The sequence below is a fragment of the Maniola jurtina genome, chromosome 19, assembly GCF_905333055.1.
Source record: "Maniola jurtina chromosome 19, ilManJurt1.1, whole genome shotgun sequence".
In the NCBI taxonomy this organism is placed as follows: domain Eukaryota; kingdom Metazoa; phylum Arthropoda; class Insecta; order Lepidoptera; family Nymphalidae; genus Maniola; species Maniola jurtina.
In genome coordinates, this window is record NC_060047.1 from 8,349,664 (window position 1) to 8,375,326 (window position 25,663).

The window sequence follows — 25,663 nt, forward strand, 5'->3', positions numbered from 1 at the left end:
CAATCTATCCGTAATCTGTCGATTATCTATTTAGCGGCGGAAAGAATTTTTGACAAAAAACAATGTTGCAATTTAACCTATCGACCGATTACTATCGTATGATTTTATCTCGATAGATTGATTATTTAATATTTTTTTTGGCTGGAGACCCTGGGGCCATCTAGTCTTAATGCTAAAAAAATCTAGAGACATTTTACCGCGATTACATATCTGGAGACATAAGGGCTGGCTCATTTTTTGCGCAACGGATCAGCCTGGCTGTTTAGCGCGGAAATGCAGCCAGTTTTCATGGCACCATTGCACGTGGGCATGATTTGTACAGTAATTTTTTGCTATTACAAACTGACATTTACTGACAGTTGGAGATAATTTTAAGCAACCGATAACTACGCTATCCTTCCAAGGTATGGAATCCTCGGTGCACGAGTCCGACTCGAACATGACGGTTTTTCTTTACCGAATTGCGCCGAACTTTATTTACACAGAAATTCATACAAACAATGGAATGTATTTCATGCTTGGGCCGCGTTCAGTATTCCTCATGATGAAAGCTCTTCTATTAACTGGTTAAAACTTCTTTTAAGCATGATTAAAATGTATAGACAATATTTTGCAGGTATTCGACAAAGTTGGTCGTCAAGTGTTGAGCAGGATATCGCACGGGCAATCGGCATGCGTTCTTACTTACGGTCAAAGTGCTACGGGGAAGACCCATACCATGATGGGTTCGACAACGCATCCGGGCCTGGTACCGCGCATTTGTATGGCTTTAGCTGATACAAGGCCCTTTGATATTACTGTCAGGTACGTTTATCTTATCACAGACTTATACATTCAAGTAAGTTTGGCCATGCTCGGGGCTATCCCTTATTTATTAAGGGCTATTAAACTACTTTAAATGCTACACCGTAACGCATCCACCTACCTTCTAGCACATAGCTGAGTCGAATTATTTATGAGTGTTATGATGATTAAACATGATTTAAACATTAATAGTCCTTGAGCATAGATGTTTTCTTTTCACATACGCTTTTTAAAATTAATCTACCTAAGTACTTCTAGGTATAATTTCAAACAAATCGAAAGCGCTATAACTTCACGCCTTTGAACTATACTAATGTATGAAATTGAACGCCGTTCAATTTTCTTTATTGTATGTATGGGGCAATTTTGTCAGCGCCAGAAAATTGTTTCGCTATCATTATATGGTGCAAAGTGCAAACCACAGAGTAGATTTTCGATTGGGTTCCGTAGAGTATTAAGTCGCAGGTAACAACGAGAGATCCATAGCAGTGGCAGGTCGACTGGTTGGCAATTTCTTACTAACAACTAACTTAGTGGAAAGCCTAGTCGAGCATCGTAGAAACATAAACTCTCTTTGCAGGTCCGATATCCTTTACAAGGGGAGTGTTCTGCAGAGTTTTTTGATTTCATAAATATTACCACGCATATGCACACGTGGAATTAACTCTCGTTTGCGCTGTTCCTGCTAGATTTCAATAAGGAGGACAACGTCATTAGCATTAGCTGTTTCTCTGGTGTTACAAATGTTAATGGGTAGTGACTGGCGGTAATCACTTAACATCGGATAACTCGCCTGCTCGTTTGCTCGCTATACATATTTATGGCGAGCATACAATTATGTAAAAAAAAAGCAATGTTAAAATCGATTCTTTTTACAGATCTGGCATTTTCATCCCGTCTTCTAGTACATATTGTTCTATTTTAGATATTTGTTTCACTTAGGTAATAATTACGTAATTTATAAATGTCTATCTAATTAAAAAGTTATAAGGTCTATCCATTCTGGATGTAATCTGTAAAAAGAGCACTTAAAAAATCCCTCGCTTTATCCATATTTTGCAAAAGATCGCTTATCTACGATTGTTTTCTTTTTCTGTAGGTTGATACATATGAGAAAACATGGCAATTGTTATAACTCACGCGATCCACGATTGCTTCTCACAAAGATTTCTATACCTACCCTAGGTATGATGTGACGCCTGTAATTTTTGTTTTCAATCTTCCTTGATCGAGTTCTTTCGGGTTTGATTAATTCTACTTAATCATTTAATCAATCAATCAATCTATAGGTGTGACAGTGATTTTTTTGTTTATTTAGAGGAGATCAGAAACTACCAGAACTAATTATTGTATCTACTTAGCCCAATTTCTAATTTCTATCAAAGAAAGCTTGAAGTGGAAGATGGAATGAAAATGTTTTGTCATCCCTACGAATAATAATATCTATGCTATCCCCTATCCCTTAAAAAGTGTTTGCAATTTTACTTGCTTTACATTTACCTTCTATACCTTTGAATGGAATGCCTGTGATAGATAAGAACATATTACCATTTACCATACAATATCCAATACCACATTATAGTTTGTAGATATTAGCAATGATAAAGAGTTATAGGCGAGGGTGCTAGGTTTGCGTGGCGTTTCGTCCTTGAGCTGGCGGCACTACGTCTCTTTATCACTGTTCCAACTTAAAAGTTAATATGATGCGTGTTACGACTTAAAGTTGTGATAGACTTGATAAAAAACGACTTTTAAAACTCAATAGTTCAACGGTAAAAGAATGCGAAATTTAAATGAGTATAACATGTATATCTTTATGTAGGTACCTAAGTATAGGAGATATACGTTAATCGACGAGATTGGAGACGAGACGATAAATGTACGAGATGATCGATAGATTAGATGGTTTACACACAAGAAATTTTGCAGGTAGCTCTTATAGCACAAGTAAAAAAAATTTAAATGCGTTTCAATTTTCAAAGTAAGATAACTATACCAAGGGGGGTATCATAATGAAAGGGCTTGACATGTACATTCTAAAACAGATTTTTATTTATTGTTATTCTTAATACGAGTAGTTTTTGATTTATTGTGCAAAATGTCGGAAAAATATCCGAGTACGGAACCCTCGGTGCGCGAGTCTGACTCGCACTTGGCCAGTTTTTTTTCTGACAAACACACAAGGTAGTTCCCCTTGAATTCCGCTACAGTGACCAGCCTGTATAGTACGATATGAGTACAAATAGGCATTAGTATCGGTGACCACAATATTATATAGGTACACAAAAAAAAACATCGAATTAAGAATAGATGACATCGCGTGACTTTTTTTGTTAGATTAGTGAATAAGTACAATACAAAGCATTTTATAACCACAAAAAAAATTAAACTTTCGCAATCACGAACGCAGACAGTCGATTAATGCCCTTTCACCTTCCCCGAGCATACCTAATATGGCTTCACACTTGGGCGGATTATACGCGAGCGGTAACGTGCCGCCCGCCCTACGCTGCCTAGTCCGCAACAGTCAGTGTTTAACGCTTAGGAGAACGGCCTTTAGTTCACAGTTTTTGAACTTTTTTAAAGACTGCCAAAAAGTTTGACTGTAAAGATTGATAAAGCGATTTCGGTCGTCGTGGCAAGCATTCTTTCGTCTGGCTCGAAGGAATAGTTTCCTAGCGCTTCTCGTAGAAATCTTCTCAAAAGGTAGGTAAATTGTGCTTGTGAATGAATCTATTCAATGTTTATGCTTTAGTTTTTAAGTTTTTAGCATAAAATAAAATAAAAATAAGTGAGTAGCTACAGTTATTTCCGAATAACTTACTTGAAATAGTGAAGTTTTCATCTTTATAACTTTTGTGGCACGTGGGTGTTTTAATATTTGATTGTGTTCTAACTTCTAGCACGTGACATTGCACAAAACCCAGTTTTATTAGAGTTTAAATAACTGGATTTTGTGCAATAATTTGATAATTTTATTAAAAAAATAAAAGAATATTAAATACCGAAGGAGTGATACATTTTAATTCTTATTTACTGACGATGCCCATAACTTCATCCGCATGGATTGAGGTTTTTAAACTTTCAAACAAACAAAACAAAGCAAACTGCTAACAAACTGTTTTGTCATAATTGTTAGTGATTTTCGAACGGTTTAATTAGGATACAAACATTATTATACCAATCTTACAACTGGCTGTATTCCTAATGTTATTATTAAATAGTTTCGGCACGCAAACGTCGTATTAACTCAGTACCTGATTACAGGCGCATTACTTATTGAAACCTTAACCTAATTATTTACTTGAACAAAGAAGCGTGAAAATTCGGCTCAATTAGCCGCAAGGTCGTTGCTGTAAAGAGACAGGGGGTTACCCCGGTGTTGGTTGAAATATGACTCTTGATATCCCAAGAAACCTATCTTTGTAATCAAAGTTGTAAATTCGGTAACGCCTGCGTAAATTTTTGGTAAAGGTGCGGGTAGAGCTCAGAATGTATAAAAACCGATTTTGATCAAATTATAGCAATCTTACCAAGGTAGGTACATGTGTACTTACGTGGTGCGAATGTTTCATCCAAATCGGTCAAGTATTTACGCTTGATGCTCTTATAAGCAAATGAAAAGACCAGTATGTACTATCTTTTTTTTTCGAATTCATACAACGCCATATCTTTTAAGTGCAATTATGATAAAATCTAGCTATTTCCATACTAATATTATAAATGCGAAAGTGTGTCTATCTGTCTGTCTGCTAGCTTTTCACAGCAACATGGCCCATCCACTTAATCGATTTTTGGGAAAAGTTAACGTTCCGGGAATGGACATAAATTATTTTTATCCAAGGAGTTTCCATTGGTTTATTTAAAAAAAAAACCTGAATTCACGTAAATGAAGTCGCGGGGCTATGATATGATGCAAAGAAAGTTTTCACTAATTTATGATACTTTTAATCCCAATAAATAAAATGGTTTCCATGGGTTTACAAAACCTAAATCTATGCGGAAGAACTCACGGGCATCATCAATTAGCAGAATATTTTTTGTTAATTGACCTATTACTAACCCTAGCTAAGTGTCTGCTCGTAACACCCCGCAGAAAGACGGTGAAACTAAACTCAGTATTTTGTTATAAATTTCCCAACTTCCAAAAGTAACGGAGGTCATAAGTCTACGATTTCTGTCCATATACATTAGCTAGCATTATACGGGTAAATAACTATATTATAGTAGATATACGTATGGGATTTTTGAAGTTCGAAGTGTAACAAGTTTTTTTTTATTAATGAAAGTGAGTTGTTTATGATTAAACCATAGAAAATAACTAAGGAGCATAATATAGACACATTTTTTCAAAGACGATAGCGTAGCGCAGCGCTACGGACGCTACGATGTAGCTACGGGGTTGACCTATTTACCGATGTGTAGTAGAATTAATTATTATTATTAATTTTCGCAAGTTTATCCGTGACTTCGTCTGCATGGATTGTAATAATCGCCGTAGCCAGGAATTGATTTCCGGGATTTCGAATTTGAAAATTTTCAAAATTTTGGGAGAAAAATATTTCATTTCTGAGCTAGAATTTAGCAATAAATTGTGAAAGAAAGACCCAAAAAATCACCCTTTTGACTTTTATACGTCTCTGAGATAAAAACGATAAGATTTGAGATGTGAATATGAGTCAATGCTGGTTAAAGTCCGAAAATAGCGATTTTCACCGATCAGTTCGGCATTTCACCATTAAGATTACCAAAGTTACTCTTAGGTGTCACTGTTAAATTCTAGGATTTTCCATAGTAGTACCGTAGTAGGCTTTTAGAATAACAATTTTTTTTCAGCTTTCTGGAGATATATAACGAGCGGGTGCATGATCTATTAGCCGGCGAAGTGTTGCCAGTGAATTCCCTTCCAAGAAGAAAAGGTAATGCACGCAAAGACCTGCGTGTCAGGGAGCATCCTACTAAGGGACCTTACGTACAAAGTAAGTACATACTCGATTGTTTTAACCAACTTCAAACAAAAAAGAGGTTCTGTATTCAATCCCTGTGTTTGCGATTTTCTCAAAAACCGATGAACTAATTTTGATGATTTTTACAAACGTAATTAATGCTCATTCATTGTTATTTAAAATATTATGTGAATAAAAGTACATTGACTGTGAACGGAAATTTAAAAAAAATATATAAAAAAAAGAATCAAACCTGACATAAAGTTATTGTTACGTTTTGTATGGGCATTTCAAGTCGGTTCGTCTTATTGAAAATAATGTTTTAGAACTTTCATATTTTGCACTTATTACCACGTTGTAATACGTTGTGTTCACGGGAGAAGAATTTAGTGGACTATCGTGTGAAGTATTGACACACGATACAATTTAAATGACACAGTTTATTCCGGCGCTTCTTCTACTAAGAGGTCTTTTGACTTTAATGCTCAATTGAGAGGCGCCGGAATAACCTAACCCCCTAACTCGTAGTTATAACTACTAATGTGTGCACAGCTTTCAAAAATAAAAGTCACACACACACACACACCAACCTTTACATATCAATTTGTATTTGTATTTTTAATTTAGTATTAGATTTAATCAATCTTAATTATAAACAATTGTATGGGAAGGCACTGGCCCCTATAATACGGGCTGTTCTAGTTTAGGGGCCAGGACTCCACGAAACGCTGCACTTTTTGATAAATTTTTCATTTCATTTCATTTTCATTTCTTTCTTACATAGTGTTTTGTTTGTGACATATATGGCATAATTTTGTATATCAAATCTTTGAAAAGAGCAACCGCCGAGTTTCTTGCTGGTTCTTCTCGGTAGGAAAGGCATTCCGAACCAGTGGTAGATGCTTTTGACGATTCAAAAGAACTTGTAAAAGTCTAATTGAATAAAAATATTTTGAATTTGAATTTGACAAGTTTTCCTTTCTAGATCTACGGCAAGTGACTGTGCATGATGCGGAGTCCCTACTGACCGTGGTCACGGAAGGCTCGCGGCGCCGTTACACTGCCGCTACTAGACGGAACACATCTTCCTCCAGATCCCATGCCCTGCTTGAGTTGGTAACTCCGCACTGCAAGCTACATCTCGCCGACCTTGCTGGCAGGTAGGCACAAACAAGAATTTACACTTGTTCAAAATAGGTACTATTGTACCTATTTTGAACAAGTGTAAATTCACTTACAAGTGTAAATTCATACACTTGTTCAAAATAGGCACTATTGTACCTATTTTGAACAAGTGTAAATTCACTTACAAGTGTAAATTCATACATAAAAAATTTATAACACACAAGTGAAGGTTACAGTAACTAGAAAAGAGCTGATAAATTTCAAACGGCTGAACCAATTTTTTTGGATTATAGCTTAGAAAACTCACGATCAAGCCACCTTTCAAACAAAAAAAAAACTAAATTAAAATCGGTTCATTAGTTTAGGAGCTACGATGCCACAGACAGATACACACGTCATACTTATACTACCCCTCTTTTTGGGTCGGGGGTTAATAAATGATTTTGATTCTAAAATGATGAAGGTGAGATTGCTGATGCAGGATGGTAAATGCGTCTTTGACTTCCCTCTCCAAATAAAAGTACCTAAAGCTTTTGCAAGCAGCAGATTATAGGACTACCTTCTAGATATTTCCTAGATATAAACTATAGGATTGTCTTAAGGAGATCAGTTTTAGTGATAAGATTGACTTTGCGCACTATGAGTATAGATTGTTACGGCTCTACTCACGTATTTAGTCGAAGTTTCGAACCCATCCGGGATCCTTTTTCGACCGACCGCCGCCGCCGCTACGCGCAGCGAGCTGAGTGCCTGTGAAAAAGGACCCCTTATAGGTAACTAATCGGGCTTACGACTAAACTAAAGACAAAATACGTGAATATAGCCTGCTATCCAAGTAATGTATACCTATTGATATATTTTGAATTTGAATTTGAATTTATAATGGAAATCACTCACGATAGTTAAAAACGTTAGACTTTGCAAACTTTAATTTTTTTACTTGTTTTTGTTTGTTCTATTTCTGTCATATTTTTGTGAATTTTTGTTTATCAGATGCTATGTTGGATTGGTCATACTCATTACGTCATAATATTACTATGACGTAATTACGCAAAACGCTGACGATTTCATAATTGACACATTTCTTAAAACTAATGAGCTGTTTGGGTGTTACGAGGGTACAAAAATGAATGTACCTATATACCTACTTGCATACTCACAAATAAACAGTTAAAAAGACTACCTATTAAAATACTAGTAAGCCATAAATATGTACGCATAATATGACGAAGGGCGCAGGCAACTTAACATATTAATTAATTAATTTATTCATAAAATGACATAAAATAATTATTTTAATATTTTATCGAGTAAACAGGATTGGCCGTTCCCTTGCCTTGGCCCTTAAATTTAATTTTTGCTCTTGAGTAAGTGTATGTAGGTATAAATAAATTTAATATTTTTGTAATTAATCAACAATTTTATTTGCGTTGAAACATTTATCAATGATTGAAAAAATTCGACGTGACTCCGTGAAAAAACCGTAACTTAAATAGATTTTTATTCAAATATACTTTTACAAGTGCTTTTGAATGGTCCAAATAATTTACCACTGGTTCGGAATGAAAGGAAAATGAAAGAACCAGTAAGAAATTTGGAGGTTACTCTTTAGTTATAGTATATGTATAAGCACAAGTTATAAATAAATAAATAAACTTTTATTTCAGGCCATTAGACCCATAATTTTGTTAGTATGACAATTCACTTAAACTATGTTAGTAGATACTTATTACTAGCTTAACAACTAATTCTATAACTAAAACTATAACTAAAAAGCTCGAGGGAGCCTCTTGACGCCTATGTGCGCACCCCCCCAGCACCTCCAGAGAGGACTATCTAGTTTTCTGGTTATACTTTAGGGATAGAATAATAAGGACTAAGTAGGTATTTAGCTGTGGTGGGTTAACTTTGGTACATGATAATAATCCTACTTGTTATTTCAGCGAAAAATCAGGCTGGGAGGGTTGCGGTGGTCGCCAAAAAGAAGGAGCTAACATTAACAAATCATTAGTAGCGCTGAGCAATGTAATATCAGCACTTGGTATGTACTAAACCTAAGTAGGTACGTACTTCTTTACATTTTCAAGCCAGGCGTCAAATTATAAAAAAAACAACATTTTTTTTGATATATTAGTTTATTAGTTAGTTATTTTACGACTTGACAATACTATCAACTTTGATTAAGAGTAGAGCCAAGTGGTAGAGTAACTTAGCCCCAATTTTATTCTGATCATAGCAGAGTTTTACAGTAGAGTATGAGTCTTGTACCTACCCTAAAACTACATACCAGCATTCACCCTACTCGTCCATTCGATGATTCGACCAATGTATATGGTTTCCATTGCATTCTATCAGCCTGTATGCGTCCACTGCTGGACATAGGCCTTTGCAAGACCACGCTACCAAAACACCTCCGCCTTATCCATTCTTCTGTCTGTTAGCGGGCTGTAATTTTATGAACGTAACGTAGATAGTTAAATTGTTCAAATCCGCCTTATCCACCCGTCTGTCTGTTAGCGGGCTGTAATCTTATGAACCTAACGTAGATAGTTAAATTGTTCAAAGAATGTGTATTTCTATTGCTACTATAACAACATAAGTATAATAAAAAAATCAAAATGGCTGCCATATAAATTAAAAATAAATAAAAAGTACATAATCTCGTACGGAATCCTTCGTGTGCGAGTCTGACTCGCACTTGGCCGGTTTTTTTTAATTTTTAGTAAGTGGTGGTTCTGGCCGTGGCAGGTTTGTGCCCTATCGCGACTCAGCGCTGACTTGGCTTCTGAAAGACTGCTTTACTGGTGGTGGAAGCATCTTCATTATAGCAAGTGAGTAGGTAGTATAGTAGATATAGGTACCTATTACTTGGATAAGTGGTGTTGATAACGTATTTGGTGGTGCTTTTATGAAATCCCGCTTCACGCAAGTAGAAAGTTGGTAAAAAGGCCCAGGAGGGGGTGTGAATTTCGTAAATAAAAAATTGAATCAAGACGAAAAAACTGTTCCAAACAAAAATATCAATATCTCACGCGACAAATTGTGTGATGTAAAAATTGTCTATAACAATTAAACCATACTAAACATCATCTTAAACCATTTTAAGGGTTTCGTACCTCAACAGGAAAAACGGAGCCCTTTTATGATCACTTTGTTGTCTGTCTGGCTGTTCGTCTATCGTGTCTGTCAAGAAAACCTATGAGGTGCTTCCCGTTGACCTAGAATCATGAAATTTGGCAGGTAGATATGTCTTATAGCACAAGTAAAGGAAACAATCCGAAAACCGAGAACTACATCTAACGTGGTTACATCACAAAAAAAAATTAAAATGTGTTCATGAACAAATAATAAAATTAGTAAATATTTTCAATTTTCAAAGTAAGATAACCATACCAAGTGGGGTATCATATGAACGGGGTTTACCTGTAAATTCTAAAACAGATTTTTGTGCATAATAGTGTTTGATTTATCGTGCAAAATGTCGGAAAAAATACCCGAGCAGGGAACCCTCGGTGCACGATATTGCAATTATTTACTTTGTATAGCCGTATCGCCAGGAGCAGCGTGCTACGGGGAGTCCGCGTCCACACTGCGTTGGGCGGCCAGCGCGCGCTGCTTGCCAACTGCTCGACCACTCGCTGCCCCACAGTCGATATCTAAAGCAGCCCTACAAGCTCAGCTTAATCAGCTAATAGCTGATCTTGCTAACCATTTTATTAAATATGTAAGTTTTGTCAGTTTAGAAAATTTTAAGTAGTTTAGAAACTTGAATGGGTTGAAGACGCGAGTTCTTTTAGTGCATGATAGGCTCGCACTCGATAATAACAATCATGTCTGATGGAAAGCAATTATGAGGTCTAAATTAGGATGCGCTTATCTAGAATTTGCATATTCACTCTTACTTTGAATTACTTAAAGAAACAAGAAGGTCGGACGTGCGTTCTGAGTTATGACAAGGATTTACGCTTGTAAGCAAGGTTGTAAAATATGAATATCAATCTAACAACATGTTTTTACCTTTTTTAGAAACCAGACACTGGTCAACTTATATACGATGAGAAGCACTGGGATCTACAGATAAATAACAGACAAAGAGTTGTCAATCAAGAGGCAAACATAGGGAACATAATGAGTTTTCGATATCCGAATACTCGTAATTCGGAGTCTACACCATCGTCTATTGCAAGCGGTAGTTCGGATATCATAAACAACATGGATAATAACGCAGAAATAAGCAATGAAATTAACAAAGAGATGGATAAACTATTCGGCCCCGCCCTAGAGAGAACCAGAAGCGGGAGTGATATAGAAGTAGCTGCACCACTAAAACACAGAAAAAAACAATTCCGCTCTCAAGAAGTGCTATCTAATGACAAGCCACATAATTATCAAGGTGATCGCCTATCTGACGCTGATCCTGATGAAACTCATAACGATGAACTTAAAAACAAAGAAGACAGCGTGTCACAAGTGCCGATTCTTTATGACAATCAAAGAGCAGAAATTATAGCTTCAGTGACGGAAAGACTGTATTCTAAACTTAAAAAGAATGAGTTTCCTCCTAGTAATGCCGAATCGAAAGCTGTGCCTTTAAATGAACTAAAAATTTGTTCTAATGCAAGACAACGTCTCATGGAGATAAGCAAAAAGGCATTGAAGAATAAAAGAAGAATAGGAATACCAGCGCATACGCAAACACGAAGATTTGTGGTTCGCGTTAAAGATCAAGGAATTGATATTCAGACAGATCTCCAGTCGTACGCAAGATATCAAACTCAAACTGGCGTATTACGGCAAGATGCTAGTACTGCAACCATTCCTATGACACCACGGTCAAAAGAAATAGCAGTTGGACCAAAGTACAGTAATTTGAGTTTCGATGATAGAGGTACGACTACTGAAAATAAACAAGTGGCATGTAGAAGTTCATCCGTAATGACGGATATTCTAACAACAAGTGATAGATGTACTCAAACACAATTTAAACCATCGCCACCTAGACAAAAAAAACGCAGGTCTATTTATTCAAAGTATTTAAGGAAAATTGATAATATGAAATCTAGCACGGATGAGAATAATGCATCTCCTATCATAAATATCAACATATCCCCTATGTATCAATCAGATACAGAATCTCAAAGTTCAGTTGAAGTAACCGAAAATACAACAGAAGCTGAAACAGAAAAACGTAGTGTAACAACAACACCAGATTTATTGACAAACCATAACAATATTGTCAAACAAATTGAGAAAGTTCAAATAGTTGAAGGAGATGATCAATTAACAGAAAAACTGAATGAACCATGTACAACTAACAACTTAATCACATCGCAAAACATAAAGCAAGAAACGAATGAATTTGATTTTTCTGAAGACGAATTACCGTTACCTCGTGTAACCGTAGACTGTAACCGAAAAGTAGGTAGGAAGGACTACATGGATTTAATTCTTGGTCGAAATGAAGATTTTTATCCATATAATATAAAACTTTCTCCAACAAAACAAAGAGATGAAACGAATAGAGTTATAAGATTTAAAAATTTAGATGACCCACCTACAAAATGTTGTAGTGAAAAACGGCGCAAAAAACCAAACACGAGCATAAAGTTAAAAATTGGTGAAAAGAAATGTGACTGTTCACAGGATACGGAGAGTGATTCTGATTTATTAGAAACAAGTGAAAACGATAGTTTTATTTGGAAGAATATAGATAAACACTCTAAATATCAAACTAAACAAGAGAACGTGTTTTTAGGTTTGAATAATAAAGATAACTGTTCATGTAAAATGAAATCATGCCGTGAAAAACGATGTTGTCACGTTTACAGTAATGAAAATGAATTTAAAATCAACGATCATAAACAATCTAGAGTTGATAACAAATACAGAAGAGACAACTCGTTCGTTTCAATCGAGAAGAATGTTGAGAAGGCATGCCGAAGTCTGGAATCTTCTGTGAATAGGTATAAAGATTATCTTGATGATTACAAAGAGAAAAATCACTATTGTGATTCAGAATCTTATAAACGTACACCAACTGAATATTTACAGCATTTGATCAAATTGAGAAAAGCAGCTGTTAAATCAGATACTTTATGCTGAAACAAGCAGATATATTATGATTAAGACGTGAGTATTTATAGGTCCATGGATGAAGTATACAAAATAAACGGTCGGTTGTACGAGTGTCTTGAAATGAGCATAAAATATTTTCCTTCGACTATTTCGAAATGATTTTTGATTTTATATTCGTTAGTAGGTATAAGTCGATGATATATAAATATTTTAGTTTTCATTGTATTCTCTAATGAATTGTAATGGTTTAGAATAGAACATTTGGTGTTATGTAGTGGTTATGCATAACTGTACGTCTATGTGTGAATTGCGTGTATCTAAGAATAATAAAGTTTTTAAATAGGTGTATTTAATTATTTATTCATCTTTATCCTAGAGACAAAAAACCGAGAAAAAAGCGAGTCGGACTTGCACGCACAGAGTTACACCATTTAACAAGTAATAACACTTTTTAATTTTTTTTTGTGATCTAACCATAATAATAATATTCATGACTAGCTGATGCCCGCGATTTCGTCCGCGTGGATTCAGGTTTTTAAAAATCCCGTGGGAACTTTTGACTAACCCAGGACAAAAGTAGCCTCTCCGTCCCCGGGATGCAACTTGTTTTTGTACCACGTAAAAACATTGATGATCCTTCAAAAATTCCGAGGGATCACCAAGATCTAGGAATGCAATTCCTTACAGCATCAGGGTTGAGGAGTTGGGTCCTCGGGGTCAACGACAAAATGTTTACTTGGTATCCTTGGTATGGATAACTTCAATATCAATTTATAACCGACAGTTTCTAAATCTCATCAGCTTTAGTGGTCAGGGAACCTGACCACTAAAGTTCCCAGGTCAGGACTGAGGAGTTGGAATCCAAATTTTTTATGGAACAATGTCGCAGATTTACTCTATCGATTAAAAAAAAACACGCAAATCGGTTCAGAAATCTCGGAGATATCAGTGTACATAGGTAGAAAAACACAACGCCTCCATTTTTGAAAGTCGGTTAAAAAAGTAGCCTACTACTTCCTGGCCAATCCTCTACTTGTCTGTGAAAATCCCGTCAAAATCGGTTCAGCCGTTCCGAAGATTAGCCCGTTCAAACAGACAGACAGACAGACAAAAATTTTAAAAACGTGTGATTCAGTTATGGTATCGTTCAAATAGCCATATGAGCTTAATATGAGGTAGTTATTTCGAAATTACAGACAGACACTTCAATTTTATTTATTAATAATATATTAGTATAGATTTTTCCCTTTGCTTGTGCCAAATTTCTTGATTCTAGCGGATCTCTTTCTGAGATCAGCTGATGTCGCCTATAGGTTTTGATTTCCCTTGACTGGTCTTGACAGACAGACAGACAGCTAGACAGGCAACGAAGTGATCCTATAAGGGTTCCTTTTTTCTCCCGAGATAAGAAACCCTAAAAATATATAGGTACACATGCCTACACATAATTTTTTGCTATATGAGTAGGTATATTGAACTTATTGACTCTCATTTATTTATTTTTCCCCTTTTATCCTATTTTTTAAACAAAAAACAATAAAATAACAAAAACAACAGAAAAAATAACAGAAACACAGAAAAAATAACAGAAACAACAGAAAAAATAACAGAAACACAGAAAAAATAACAGAAACAACAGAAAAAATAACAGAAACAACAGAAAAAATAACAGAAACACAGACAAAATAACAGAAACATAGAAAAAATAACAGAAACACAGAAAAAATAAAATAACATCAACAACAAAATCAATAAATAACAGAAACAAAAGAGAAATAAAATAACATAAACAACAAAAAACTAAAGTAACGGAAAAAAAGAAAAACATTGAATAAAAATATGATAAAATGGATCCCACTGGCAACAGGGTGGGTTGGACCTAAGCCGCCAGTGGTCAGGGCTCCAGAGTGAGGAACCTCCTCACAATGCGTGCCGTCTCAAGAACCACTGCCTTCTGTATCTTACCCTTGATCCAATAGTTAAGCGACAGTTTCTTAAGATGTTGGTCGAAACTGTTCGCAATAAGACCGTGGACTGATACAACTATCGGTACAATAATCGCTCAGTCAACACTCCACATGGCGGTAATCTCGTGGGCCAGGTCCAAGTATTTCGATACTTTTTCCTTTTCTGCTTTCACTAAATTATCATCATGTGGAATAGTGACATCAACAATCATTGCTCGACGCGCTGATCGGTCAACTAGCACTATATCAGGTCTATTGGCTACAATATACCTGTCAGTGATAACCGACCGATCCCAGTAAAGCAGGGCACTGCTATTTTCAAGAACTGACATTAGGTCGTACCTATAGTACGGCACCTCAGTATCTACAAGGCCATATTGAACTTATTATTATTACAATCCTTTTGGATAAAGCTTATTAATTTTCCGCCAAATAATAACTATCTATACTTGTACCTACTTATAATAAAACTGTAACTGGACGATTTCTGTACATTAAATATATTTTGAAAATTTTAATTGGAGGAAACAGTCTGATAGAGACCCCAAAACTACTTTTATTGGAATTTTTGTCTGTCTGTCTGTGTAGAAGCGCCCTCTGACTTACCTAACAGGTTTGATTCCGGTAATACAAAAATTGGTAGGTAGATACGTGCCTAAATTTCTCAGTGCTATTCAATACTGGTTTTATTAGTTATAATAGGTAGGTTAGGTATAATAGGTTTCATACCTAGATTTATACCTAGATTCATACCTAGATAGTCTTCTACTATAAAATATTTAAAGATTCATTTTGAAATTGTAGAGTACTATAATTTTTAGTCTTAATGTAGTTTTTATTGTCAGTTTTAATAATTATTGTACTTTTGGCTTATTGAGGAATTAATTTAATTATTATAGATTTTATGCAAGGAATGTCTTAGGTTAAGTTTTACTATTTAGAAGTTTTAGATTAAGCATGTTGAGTTAGCCTGTAAGTGAGTATACATTGATAGTCCTAAGTTTATATAAATCGTCATAATTACTTTTCTTTGTAAGTATACCGTTGGCTTCCTATTAAAAAAAAAAAAATTTGACTACCCGTGCGAAGCCGGGGCGGGTCAACTAGTGTTTATGTATAATGTTTAGTTAATAATGTGGAGGTCTGAACTCTGAGCGCGTATATTTTGCAATAGTCGTGTCCAGCGTAGTGGAGTGGACCTTCGATTACTGCTGCAACCATTGAAGATTACGGTCGCAAATATAATATTGCGGTAATATTTTTAAAAAGTGTCGCAATAAAAATATCCATTTATATGTATTGAGAACAAAACAATTGTGTTGTGTCGGGACTATAAAAATATCGGAACTCGTGAAAATGGCTATCCTCAAGTTACAAATATTCTCATACGAAGTGTTTATTGCACTAGTGTTACTTCTCCTAATAGTATATTTATGGTTTCAATATAAGTTTACGTACTGGTCAAGCAAAGGTGTCGTGGGACCGAAACCGATATTTCCATTCGGGAATATAAAACAAGTGGTGCGAAGGAAGGAACAGTTCTTCCAACCGTTTTGTGATAACTATTACAGATATAAACATTTACCCTACGTCGGAATGTATTGTTTTAACAAACCGGTGCTAAGCATACACGATCCCGATTTGGCTAAGCATATACTTATAAAGGATTTTGAGCATTTCCAATCGCATGGAATATTTTCTGGAGGGACAGGCGATCCTTTGGCTGGACATCTATTCAATTTGCATTCACAAGCTTGGAAAAGCTTGCGATTTAAAATGTCACCTGCATTTTCAACTTCTAAATTGAAGTCTATGTACCCATTAGTAGAGAAAATCGCTAAAGAAGCATTCGATTATGCTTCAGAGTTACACGTGAATAACAAAGCGATCGATTTTTCGGAGTTCTATGAGAAATATGTGTTAGAAATCGTTGGAAGTGTCGGATTTGGAGTGGAGTGTAATTGTCTCAAAAATTCCCGTTCCGAATTTTATTTGCGTGGAAACGAATACTTTAATCCGACTTCTCTCTATTGGTGAGTAGGTACTTATAATTCTATTATTGTAACTGATTTTTAATTCAATATATTAAGTGATAATTACTGTTTACCTCATAGATATATGATTGCAATTTGAAAGTTAAAATTAAATAGGTATGTCCAGACATATCAGATCCACGTTGGTAGAAAATAATCTACCAATTCAAAGTTAGGAAAATAAAGAAATTTCAATATACGTACCTAAAAAGTAGATTCTGTGCACATAATAAATGATTTAACAGGGCTCTCTCCGTCACTTTTTATTTATTTATTTATTATTATTTACATTAAAAATATACAGAGAACTTACTCCATACAATCGTAGTTCCAATTTCATTTGAATATTAAGCAACCAAAGTCCATGAAATTTTGCAGACATAAGAAACTAATATCTGTGCCTGTGGTGTTTTCAATTTTTCGAAAAATATACAGTAGTTTTAAAATCACAGGGGCTCAAAGATTTGTATGTGAATTTTTAAGACCGCGTAACTTTGAAACCGAATATTTTAACGGAAATCTGGAAAACCACAGGCATAGATAGATATTAGTCCCCGGAACGTTTCTACAAAATTCCATTGAGTACGATTGGTTAGTATTCCAATGAGAGACGAACTACGATTGTATGGTGCGAGTGACGGAGAGACCCCTGAAGCTGATTCCTAGTTCCCATCATTCTATTAGCCATTGGTAATTAAGTTTAATAGAAATCAGTTTCAGATATTTTTACTATTTCAGGACGATAGTGCGAACTTTAGCGTTTGTGATGCCCACATTTTTCAACAAGCTGAAACTGAAGCGCATCAACCCGGAAATAATACGCTTCTTCTATAATTTGGTCAAGGAAACGGTCGACTATCGTTACAAATATTGTTACAAGCGCAACGACTTTTTGCAGGCTCTTATAGACCTGAAGGAAAATTCGGAGAATAAAAATGAAGGTTAGTATTTTTCTGTAATGGAACAAGTACTTTATTTTAATGAAAACACTAATCGTATTTTAAGTAATTCTTAAGCAAGCTTCGTAAGCTTTAGTAATTCTACAATGCTATACAGTTATAATTATTCTCCTATATATCTTACTAGATGATGCCCGCAGCTTCGCTCGCGTGGATTGGTTAGATCCCCTGCAGCATCAGGATTGAGGAGTTGGAATCCAAAATTTTTATGGAACAATGTCGCAAAGTTCCCTTAACGATTAAAGAAAAATTACGCAAATCGATTCAGAAATCTCGAGATATTATCAGTGTACATAGGTAGAAAAACACAACTTAAAAAAGTAGCCTATGTTACTCCTTGGTTACTCCTCTACTTGTCTGTGAAAGTCCCGTCAAAATAGGTTTAGCCATTCCGAAGATTAGTCCGTTTAAACAGACAATACACTTCAATTTTATTTATTAGTATAGATTCTCACGCCCGGGTACAAAATAGATACATATAAAAAAGGCCAAAAGGAAATAAACTTGCATACTTACATAAAAATAAATAAACTTACTTTATTTATTCTTATTTTTATTTATTGTACGGTTTAGTAATACCTACGTGTTTAAAAAAAATGAACCCAAGGCAACCCTTTCGTGAAAACTGTTTGAAAGTTGAAAGTTCAAATGATTTAAGGCTTATATCGTGGCTTAATTATATTATACATATCTTGCTCATCTCATGGCTTAACGATATTATACATATCTATTGTAAATAGTAGGTAAGTACGTACCACGGTTAATCGATGATTTTATTTTTAAGTTATCCCGTCACGTCCCGTCGTGATCACGATTCATGTAACATATAAATACTATCACACTAATATTATAAAGGAGAAAGTTTGTATGCGTGTGTGTGTATGTTTGTTACTCCTTCACGCAAAAACTACTGGACGGATTGGGCTGAAATTTAGAATGGAGATAGATTATACCCTGGATTAGCACATAGGCTACTTTTTATCCCGGAAAATCAAAGAGTTCCCACGGGAATTTTAAAAAACCTACATCCACGCGAACGAAGTCACGGGTATCAGCTGGTTGATAATAATTTCGTGTTACGTACGTCCCCGCTATTTACAAAATGATGTTGTTGCATATGCACATGCTTTTACAATCTCTCCATTCCAATAGTTGAGCATGATAGAAAAATCAATGTAGTTACTATAGTTATTAAGTTTATATGGTAAATCGCTAGTAAGCCTTTAAATAAAAATAAAATCCTAATATATCCTAATCACACTAATCACACTAATATTATAAAGGCGAAAGTTTGTATGTGTGTGTGTGTGTGTGTGTGTGAGTGTGTATGTTTATAACTCCTTCACGCAAAAACCGCTGGATGGATTTGGCTGAAATTCGGAATGGAGATAGATAATATCCTGGATAGATAATATCCTACTTTTTATCTCGGAAAACCAAATAGTTCTCCCGGGATTTCGAAAAACCTAAATCCACGCGGACGAAGTCGCGGGCGTCAGGTAGTATAATATTATAAATGTGAAATTGTGGATGTTCGGATGTTAGAATGTTTGTTACTGAATTGCGCAAAAACTACTGGGCAGATTTGGCTGAAATTTGGAATGGAGATAGATTATATCCTGGATTAACACATAGGCTACTTTTTATCCCGGATCCCGGAAATCAAAGAGTTCCTGCGGGATTTTGAAAAACGTCGCGGGCATCAGCTAGTAAAGAATAAAATTAATACCCATGTTTGTTATCAATATTTTTCAGAGATAACTAAAGACTCGGAAAACTTTACTTTCACGTTCAACGATATAGCAGCCAATACTATGTTGTACATGTTCGCCGGTTACGAGACTTCTGCAACCACAGGCCAATTTGCAGCATACGAGCTGGCCCGCAACCCTCATATTCAGGAACGTGCGAGGGAAGAGATAAACAGGGTTCTTGCGAAATATGGCGGAGATTGCACGTACGAGGCACAGAACGAAATGGTCTACATGAATATGGTACTCGATGGTTAGTAAAATAATCGGATTTTAAACAAAGTTCCTACATTTTTAAGGTTCCGTACCTCAAAAGGAAAAACGGAACCCTTATAGGATCACTTTGTTGTCTGTCTGTATGTCTGTCCGTCCGTCCGTCCGACCGTTCCGACAATTTTCAAAGTAAGAACTATATCAAGTGGGGTATCATATGAAAGGGCTTTAAGTGTACGTTCTTAATCAATTTTTTATTTATTTTTATGCATAATAGTTTCTGATTTATCGTGCAAAATGAAAAAAAATACCCGAGTATGGAACCCTCAGTGCGCGAGCCTGACTCGCACTTGGCCGGTTTTTTTTAACAACAGGAACATTTTTTAATTCCATTAATTACTTAGCATTTTACTAGCCGTGCTTGCGTACCTACCTACCTACGACATAAGCACAAATACTTACAGACTTCTGAACTTACAATGCTAATAATCTAGGTACCTATAAGTATGTACTTCTCAAAAACAAAATCTCTTGGAAATCTGTAATACAGATTCAGATTGTTCGTCTGTGCTCCGACATTTAAATAAGGTTCCGTCCGCTCTTTACATTATGTACAATAATAAATTGAAAATTTAAAAACCCCAGACACAAAACTCTCATAAAGTAAATAACTTTCAAACGGCTGAACCGATTTTCTTGGATTATAGCACATAACACTCTCGATCAAGCCACTTTACAAACAAAAGAAAACTTAATTAAAATCGGTGCATTCGTTTAGGAGCTACGATGCCGCAGACAGATACAAGAACACAGATACACAGATACACATGTTAAACTTATAACACCCCTCGTTTTGGGTCGGGGGTTAAAAATTTAAGCGAATCATGAAAACCATCAAAGTTTTCATAATGTGTGAAAACTGTGTGTGTAAGGAAAATCTCAATCAATTAAGTATTTTATGATTGTAATGATTAAGTGCCCGTAATTTTTTATAGAAACAATGAGAATGCATCCCCCAATGCGAGCATTATTCCGAAGGTGTACAAAAGATTACAAGTTGCCAAACAGCGACGTTGTCATCGAGGAAGGCACGCAGATTTTCGTGCCGGCGCACGCGATTCAGATGGATCCAGATATTTTTCCAGATCCAGAAATGTTCGACCCAGAGAGATTTACCCCAGAGAGAAAGAAAACTATGCATCCTTGCCATTGGATGCCGTTTGGAGAAGGCCCCAGGAAATGCTTAGGTAAATATTATTTCATACCGATCTAGGTACCTATATCGATTGATTATGGGTTCCGTACCTGAAGCGTACCAACGGAACCCTATTACTAAGCCGTCGCTGTCCTGTCCTGTCCTATCTATCTGTCAGCGGGCTGTATCTCGTGAACCGTAATACTCGTAGGTAGAGAGTTGATATTTTCACAGAATGTGTATTTCTATTGCCGCCATAACAATCCATACTTCCATACTAATTACTTTACTAATACTAAGTAATATTATAAATGCGAAAGTGTGTCTGTCTGTCTGTCTATCTATCTGTCTGTCTTATCCCTTATATCACGGGGAGGGACATAGGCTACTTTTTATCCCGGATAGGTTCCATAGATCCCGTGGGAACTCTTTGATTTCCCACGGGATCTATGAAAATCTAAATCCACGCGGACGAAGTCGCGGGCATCCTCTAGTAAATAGTAAAAATTTCGAAATTGCCGCCATGAAAAAAAAAAAATTCTTGTACGATCGTACGAAACTCTACATGTGCGAGTCCAACTATAGAGTTTGACAGATTTTTATTTGTAGGCTTCTATTCTGATTTTTGCGTTTGGACGAGCACACAGCATGAATGCCGAACACTCGTACATTATGAATTTAGTGGCAAGACATTAGTTTCGCGACGTACTTTCATAACCACATACACGCACGTGTAAACGTCAAATTTTTTAAATCACATTTTACTACTTGAAAGTTATATCAAAACAACAACTGCACGGGACGACATCTCTTTCGTTGCGCGCACAGACCACCCCCTAATAGACAATAATTCCGCTAACTTTGGTGACCTACGCATCGAGCAAAATTGTCGAGATACGGTTTCTATAGGGGGTTTTCTATGATTGCGCGTGACAGATTTTGGGTAACAGAGTGGGCTTAAATGATGATGATGACTAATAAAAGTTCACTATCATTCAAAAGTCGTGAATGTGGAAAAATTACACCATTGTAGCCAGGGAAATTAAATCAACTGCGGTAGCAAAATACCGACATAAAAAAATATATAAAATGATGTTATTCGTAACAAAGTAACGACGTATAATAAAATTAATTATATATAAATACGATTGTGTCATTCGTAACACAATTAATATCATATTGATATACAAAGATGCAATGTCAATGTTACTGCCATAAAAACTAAAATAAGTAGACGTCAGATCGTAATAATTGGAATAGAACAGAACTTGTTTTTTTTGTTGTTATAAATCATTGTTCCACATAATATATACGCACACACATAATATATATTATAATTGTTTTTTTTAAACAATTATAATAACTGTCGATACTAGAATTAATTTCTTAAACTGGACCATTTCAAGTAATAAAGATTCATATAAACCTGTGAGGATGATACTGTCATTGTCGCAATTGAAAATGCCATAAGCCTACGTTGTCGTTCGCGGGCAGGCCCGTCTCAGGCCCCAAGTAAGCAGTGGACGCGTGACGGTGACGACGACAACAAAGTCCAACATAGTCTAATTGTATCTATCTATTGAACTATACCTAGGCAATAATGTGTAACTCATCTCTAGATAATATGAGTAGCTGGTGTGTGTCCGATTCCGATATCGGGTGGGATAATATGAAAAGTGAAAATGCTCTTTAAACCAGTATCGGAAGCTAAACGGGTTAAGCAACTGATATTGACATTGAAATCATTATGTGCCGGTTTGACCTAGTTAAGCAATCTCTTTGGATTTAAGCAAAACGCGTCAAGATTATAATCTCTCGCATTTAGAGGTCAAAAAGAGCTCACAGAATTTAGAATAGACATGATAGAAGTGGTAAATGTGCGTAAGATTGTCGCCTCACAGATGTACATTGTACAGTTACCCATCAGTGGCTGTTATTGTAATAACAAATAGAGGCATGGTCCCAGCACTGAAAATGTACAAAACGTTTGGTGAGCCCGTAAAAAAAGGATGACCAGCGAACAAAAAAAATTGTCGCCATACAAAATTTATTTTTAATTTTCAAGTGGTGAGTTGGTGCAAAAAAGATGGCCACCGAACAAAAAAAAATGCCCATGCAATATACTATCGCCCTCAAAAACTATATAAGTAAGTAGGTATTAGTTTTTTTTTTTTTTTTGTTGACGCTGGGGAATGCATTTACGCATCCCCCCCGGAAGCTAGCCAGCCAGCCGTGAGGCAGCCAGCCAGCTGAGGGAGGGTATGTGGGACTCGCCGGCCGAGAGGCGACCGGAATACCCACTAAACCCCAGCGGCGCTACTGCGCGTCGCCTGGCGACTGGGTATTATTATAAGTAGGTATTAGTACTATAATATAATAATATTAATAAAACCTTTGACCATGGTGAACCGGTAAATAAAAGATTCCCACCAAACAAAAAATAATTCCTATGCAAAAGTAAATAAAGGTCAGTCTATCCTAATTTTTGTACTGGATTTATTTCTTAAACTTATTTTCTTTTAAAGATCTTAAATAGGTAACAATGCGATTTTATACGAAAAATCGAATGTGGAAATTGGTAACCGTTAAAAATACACAACTCAAAACCCTTCAGAAACTATTAAAAACCCAAAACTACAAAAAATGTCTAATATAGACGATGTCCGTATGCATGCTCGCGGACCACTTTAGTGGTCCGCGCACCCACGCAATACACTAGTTTAGATCTATGGATCTCGTATTATTCACACATGTATGACTCTGTATAAAGATTATACGTAAACTAAAATATTGTTTTCTAGGTCACGGCCTTCCACGTAATTATGTCGGTCAAATAATCAGTTTCGTAATATGTTACATTTTATTTTAAAGCCTTATATTACATAATGAAAAAATGTGGTGGGGAAAGTGGTAGATATATAACTAATAGATATATACATACACAAAAATTTCAAACAATTTTTTTTTTATACATAATACCTACCTTTTACAAATTTTGATTTGAATTTTCCTTCGTGCAAATTTACACGTGCAACATAATGACGTCAATACCAAAATATAAATAATAATACTTAATTTGCTTTTCCACATTTTTATCCATTGTTCAAAAAAGTGAAATTCTTTTGTTGTACATAATGCAAGGTAAGTTACAATGTGAATGACCTATTGATTGCCTATTGATAGCATTGTTCAATTTGAGAGATTTTAAGAAGATTTTATCATAATATTATGAAACTTTTAGTGTAAAAAAAACAACTAAATCAAAAAGTTTGCAATCAGGCGGTTCTTTTGCGTTTTCTCGCCAAATTATTAAGCTTCTAGCTAGGGCTTCTTTTGATTTCATGGTGGGATAAATAATCCTAATCCTAATATCCTAATCCTAACCCTAATACCTAATATTATAAATGTGAAAGTGTGGATGTTTGGATGTTTGTTACTCAATCACGCAAAATACTGGCTGACTTGGCTGAAATTTGCAATGGAGATAGATTATACCCTGGATACACATAGGCTACTTTTTATCCCGGAAAATCAAAGAGTTGGGATCCCGCGGGATTTTGAAAAACGTAAATCCACGCGGACGAAGTCGCGGGCATCAGCTAGTATAGAATAATTTTACGTCATTTGAAGGTGAATTTTAGTGATAATAGTAATAAATAATTTAACGGTCCGCTTGTTAAATAATAAGCAGACCGTTAAATGATTACTATTATTATAACATAAAGTTAAATAAAATAAATATTTATTTATTTTAATTAACCTTCTGGATATCTTCCTCAAACCGTTCAGCTTTTTGAAACAAAACAGAAGTTTTTAAAACGTCTATATAATTAAATTAGGTAATTATTTTTCAATACATTTGCTCGTAAAGAGGCTTTTTTCATCGCTATGAAAATTGTAAAATAGACTTTTACCACACTTGAGCGACAGAAATATAGGTGCAAATTATAAAACCCTTGCCTCCAGCTCAGGTTTTAAAATTTGCACCTCGACTGATCTTCAACATGCACGTGCAGCATTAATTACTATTCCATTATGACATGATCTGATATTTTCAGGTCTCCGGCAAGGGTACATTCAATCGAAACTGGCTCTAGTGAAGTTGTTGCAGAAGTTTGAGCTGTTACTCGACGAGCGGACGCAGGTCCCGACGAAGATTAAGGCTTCAGCATTAGCGTGTGCGGCTGAAGGTGGCGTGTGGATACGGCTTAAAAAACTAACGGACTGTGTATCAGACTAAACCATTATTTAGGTACCTAGTAAACACTTAGAAAGAACATAATTTATCGACCAATCTCCTATATGCCTCCCTCAAGCTACTCGACATTGGCGAAGTGCATTGTGCTGGGTTGGCACTACAATAAGCTACAATCAAGTGAAGAAAAAGAAGAATAAAATTATAGGTTAACAATTCGAACTGATTCCATGCATGTCTACGCGACTGGTTGAGATGGCAATAGGGGTGGGGACAACCCGCTCGTCATTCACGTCATCCTGCACTAGTGCGGGGGCTGTGCGGGTGTATGGGGCGTCCCTACTCCTCACCACGATCGCCATCTCGACCTGTCGCGTACTATACGTATGTTTATATCCTA

The 25,663-nt window shown here is 35.8% G+C and overlaps 2 protein-coding genes across 7 annotated transcripts in view; both read left to right on the forward strand.

Annotated features, from left to right (window-relative positions):
* Positions 1 to 21,404, forward strand: part of LOC123875200 (kinesin-related protein 4-like) — a 34,126-nt gene extending 12,722 nt beyond the window's left edge. For 3 of the 6 annotated variants that reach the window (XM_045920892.1, XM_045920891.1, XM_045920896.1), the window contains 7 exons: positions 617 to 804; positions 5,641 to 5,783; positions 6,736 to 6,910; positions 8,819 to 8,916; positions 9,599 to 9,706; positions 10,421 to 10,599; positions 10,902 to 13,116. In XM_045920892.1, the coding sequence (XP_045776848.1) occupies positions 617 to 804; positions 5,641 to 5,783; positions 6,736 to 6,910; positions 8,819 to 8,916; positions 9,599 to 9,706; positions 10,421 to 10,599; positions 10,902 to 12,977 (2,967 nt within the window). In that variant the 3' untranslated portion in view covers positions 12,978 to 13,116. Of the gene's footprint in view, positions 1 to 616; positions 805 to 5,640; positions 5,784 to 6,735; positions 6,911 to 8,818; positions 8,917 to 9,598; positions 9,707 to 10,420; positions 10,600 to 10,901; positions 13,117 to 15,954; positions 15,961 to 21,368 lie in introns of those variants that run through there. The other 3 variants (XM_045920893.1, XM_045920894.1, XM_045920895.1) reach the window with 3 other exon arrangements.
* LOC123875203 (probable cytochrome P450 6a14) lies at positions 16,038 to 25,433 on the forward strand. The gene is made up of 5 exons (XM_045920898.1): positions 16,038 to 16,950; positions 17,689 to 17,891; positions 19,665 to 19,913; positions 20,869 to 21,120; positions 25,127 to 25,433. Exons 1-5 carry the CDS (start codon positions 16,274 to 16,276, stop codon positions 25,306 to 25,308), a joined length of 1,563 nt encoding a protein of 520 aa, XP_045776854.1. The 5' UTR covers positions 16,038 to 16,273; the 3' UTR covers positions 25,309 to 25,433.
* The last annotated feature ends 230 nt before the right edge of the window (positions 25,434 to 25,663 follow it).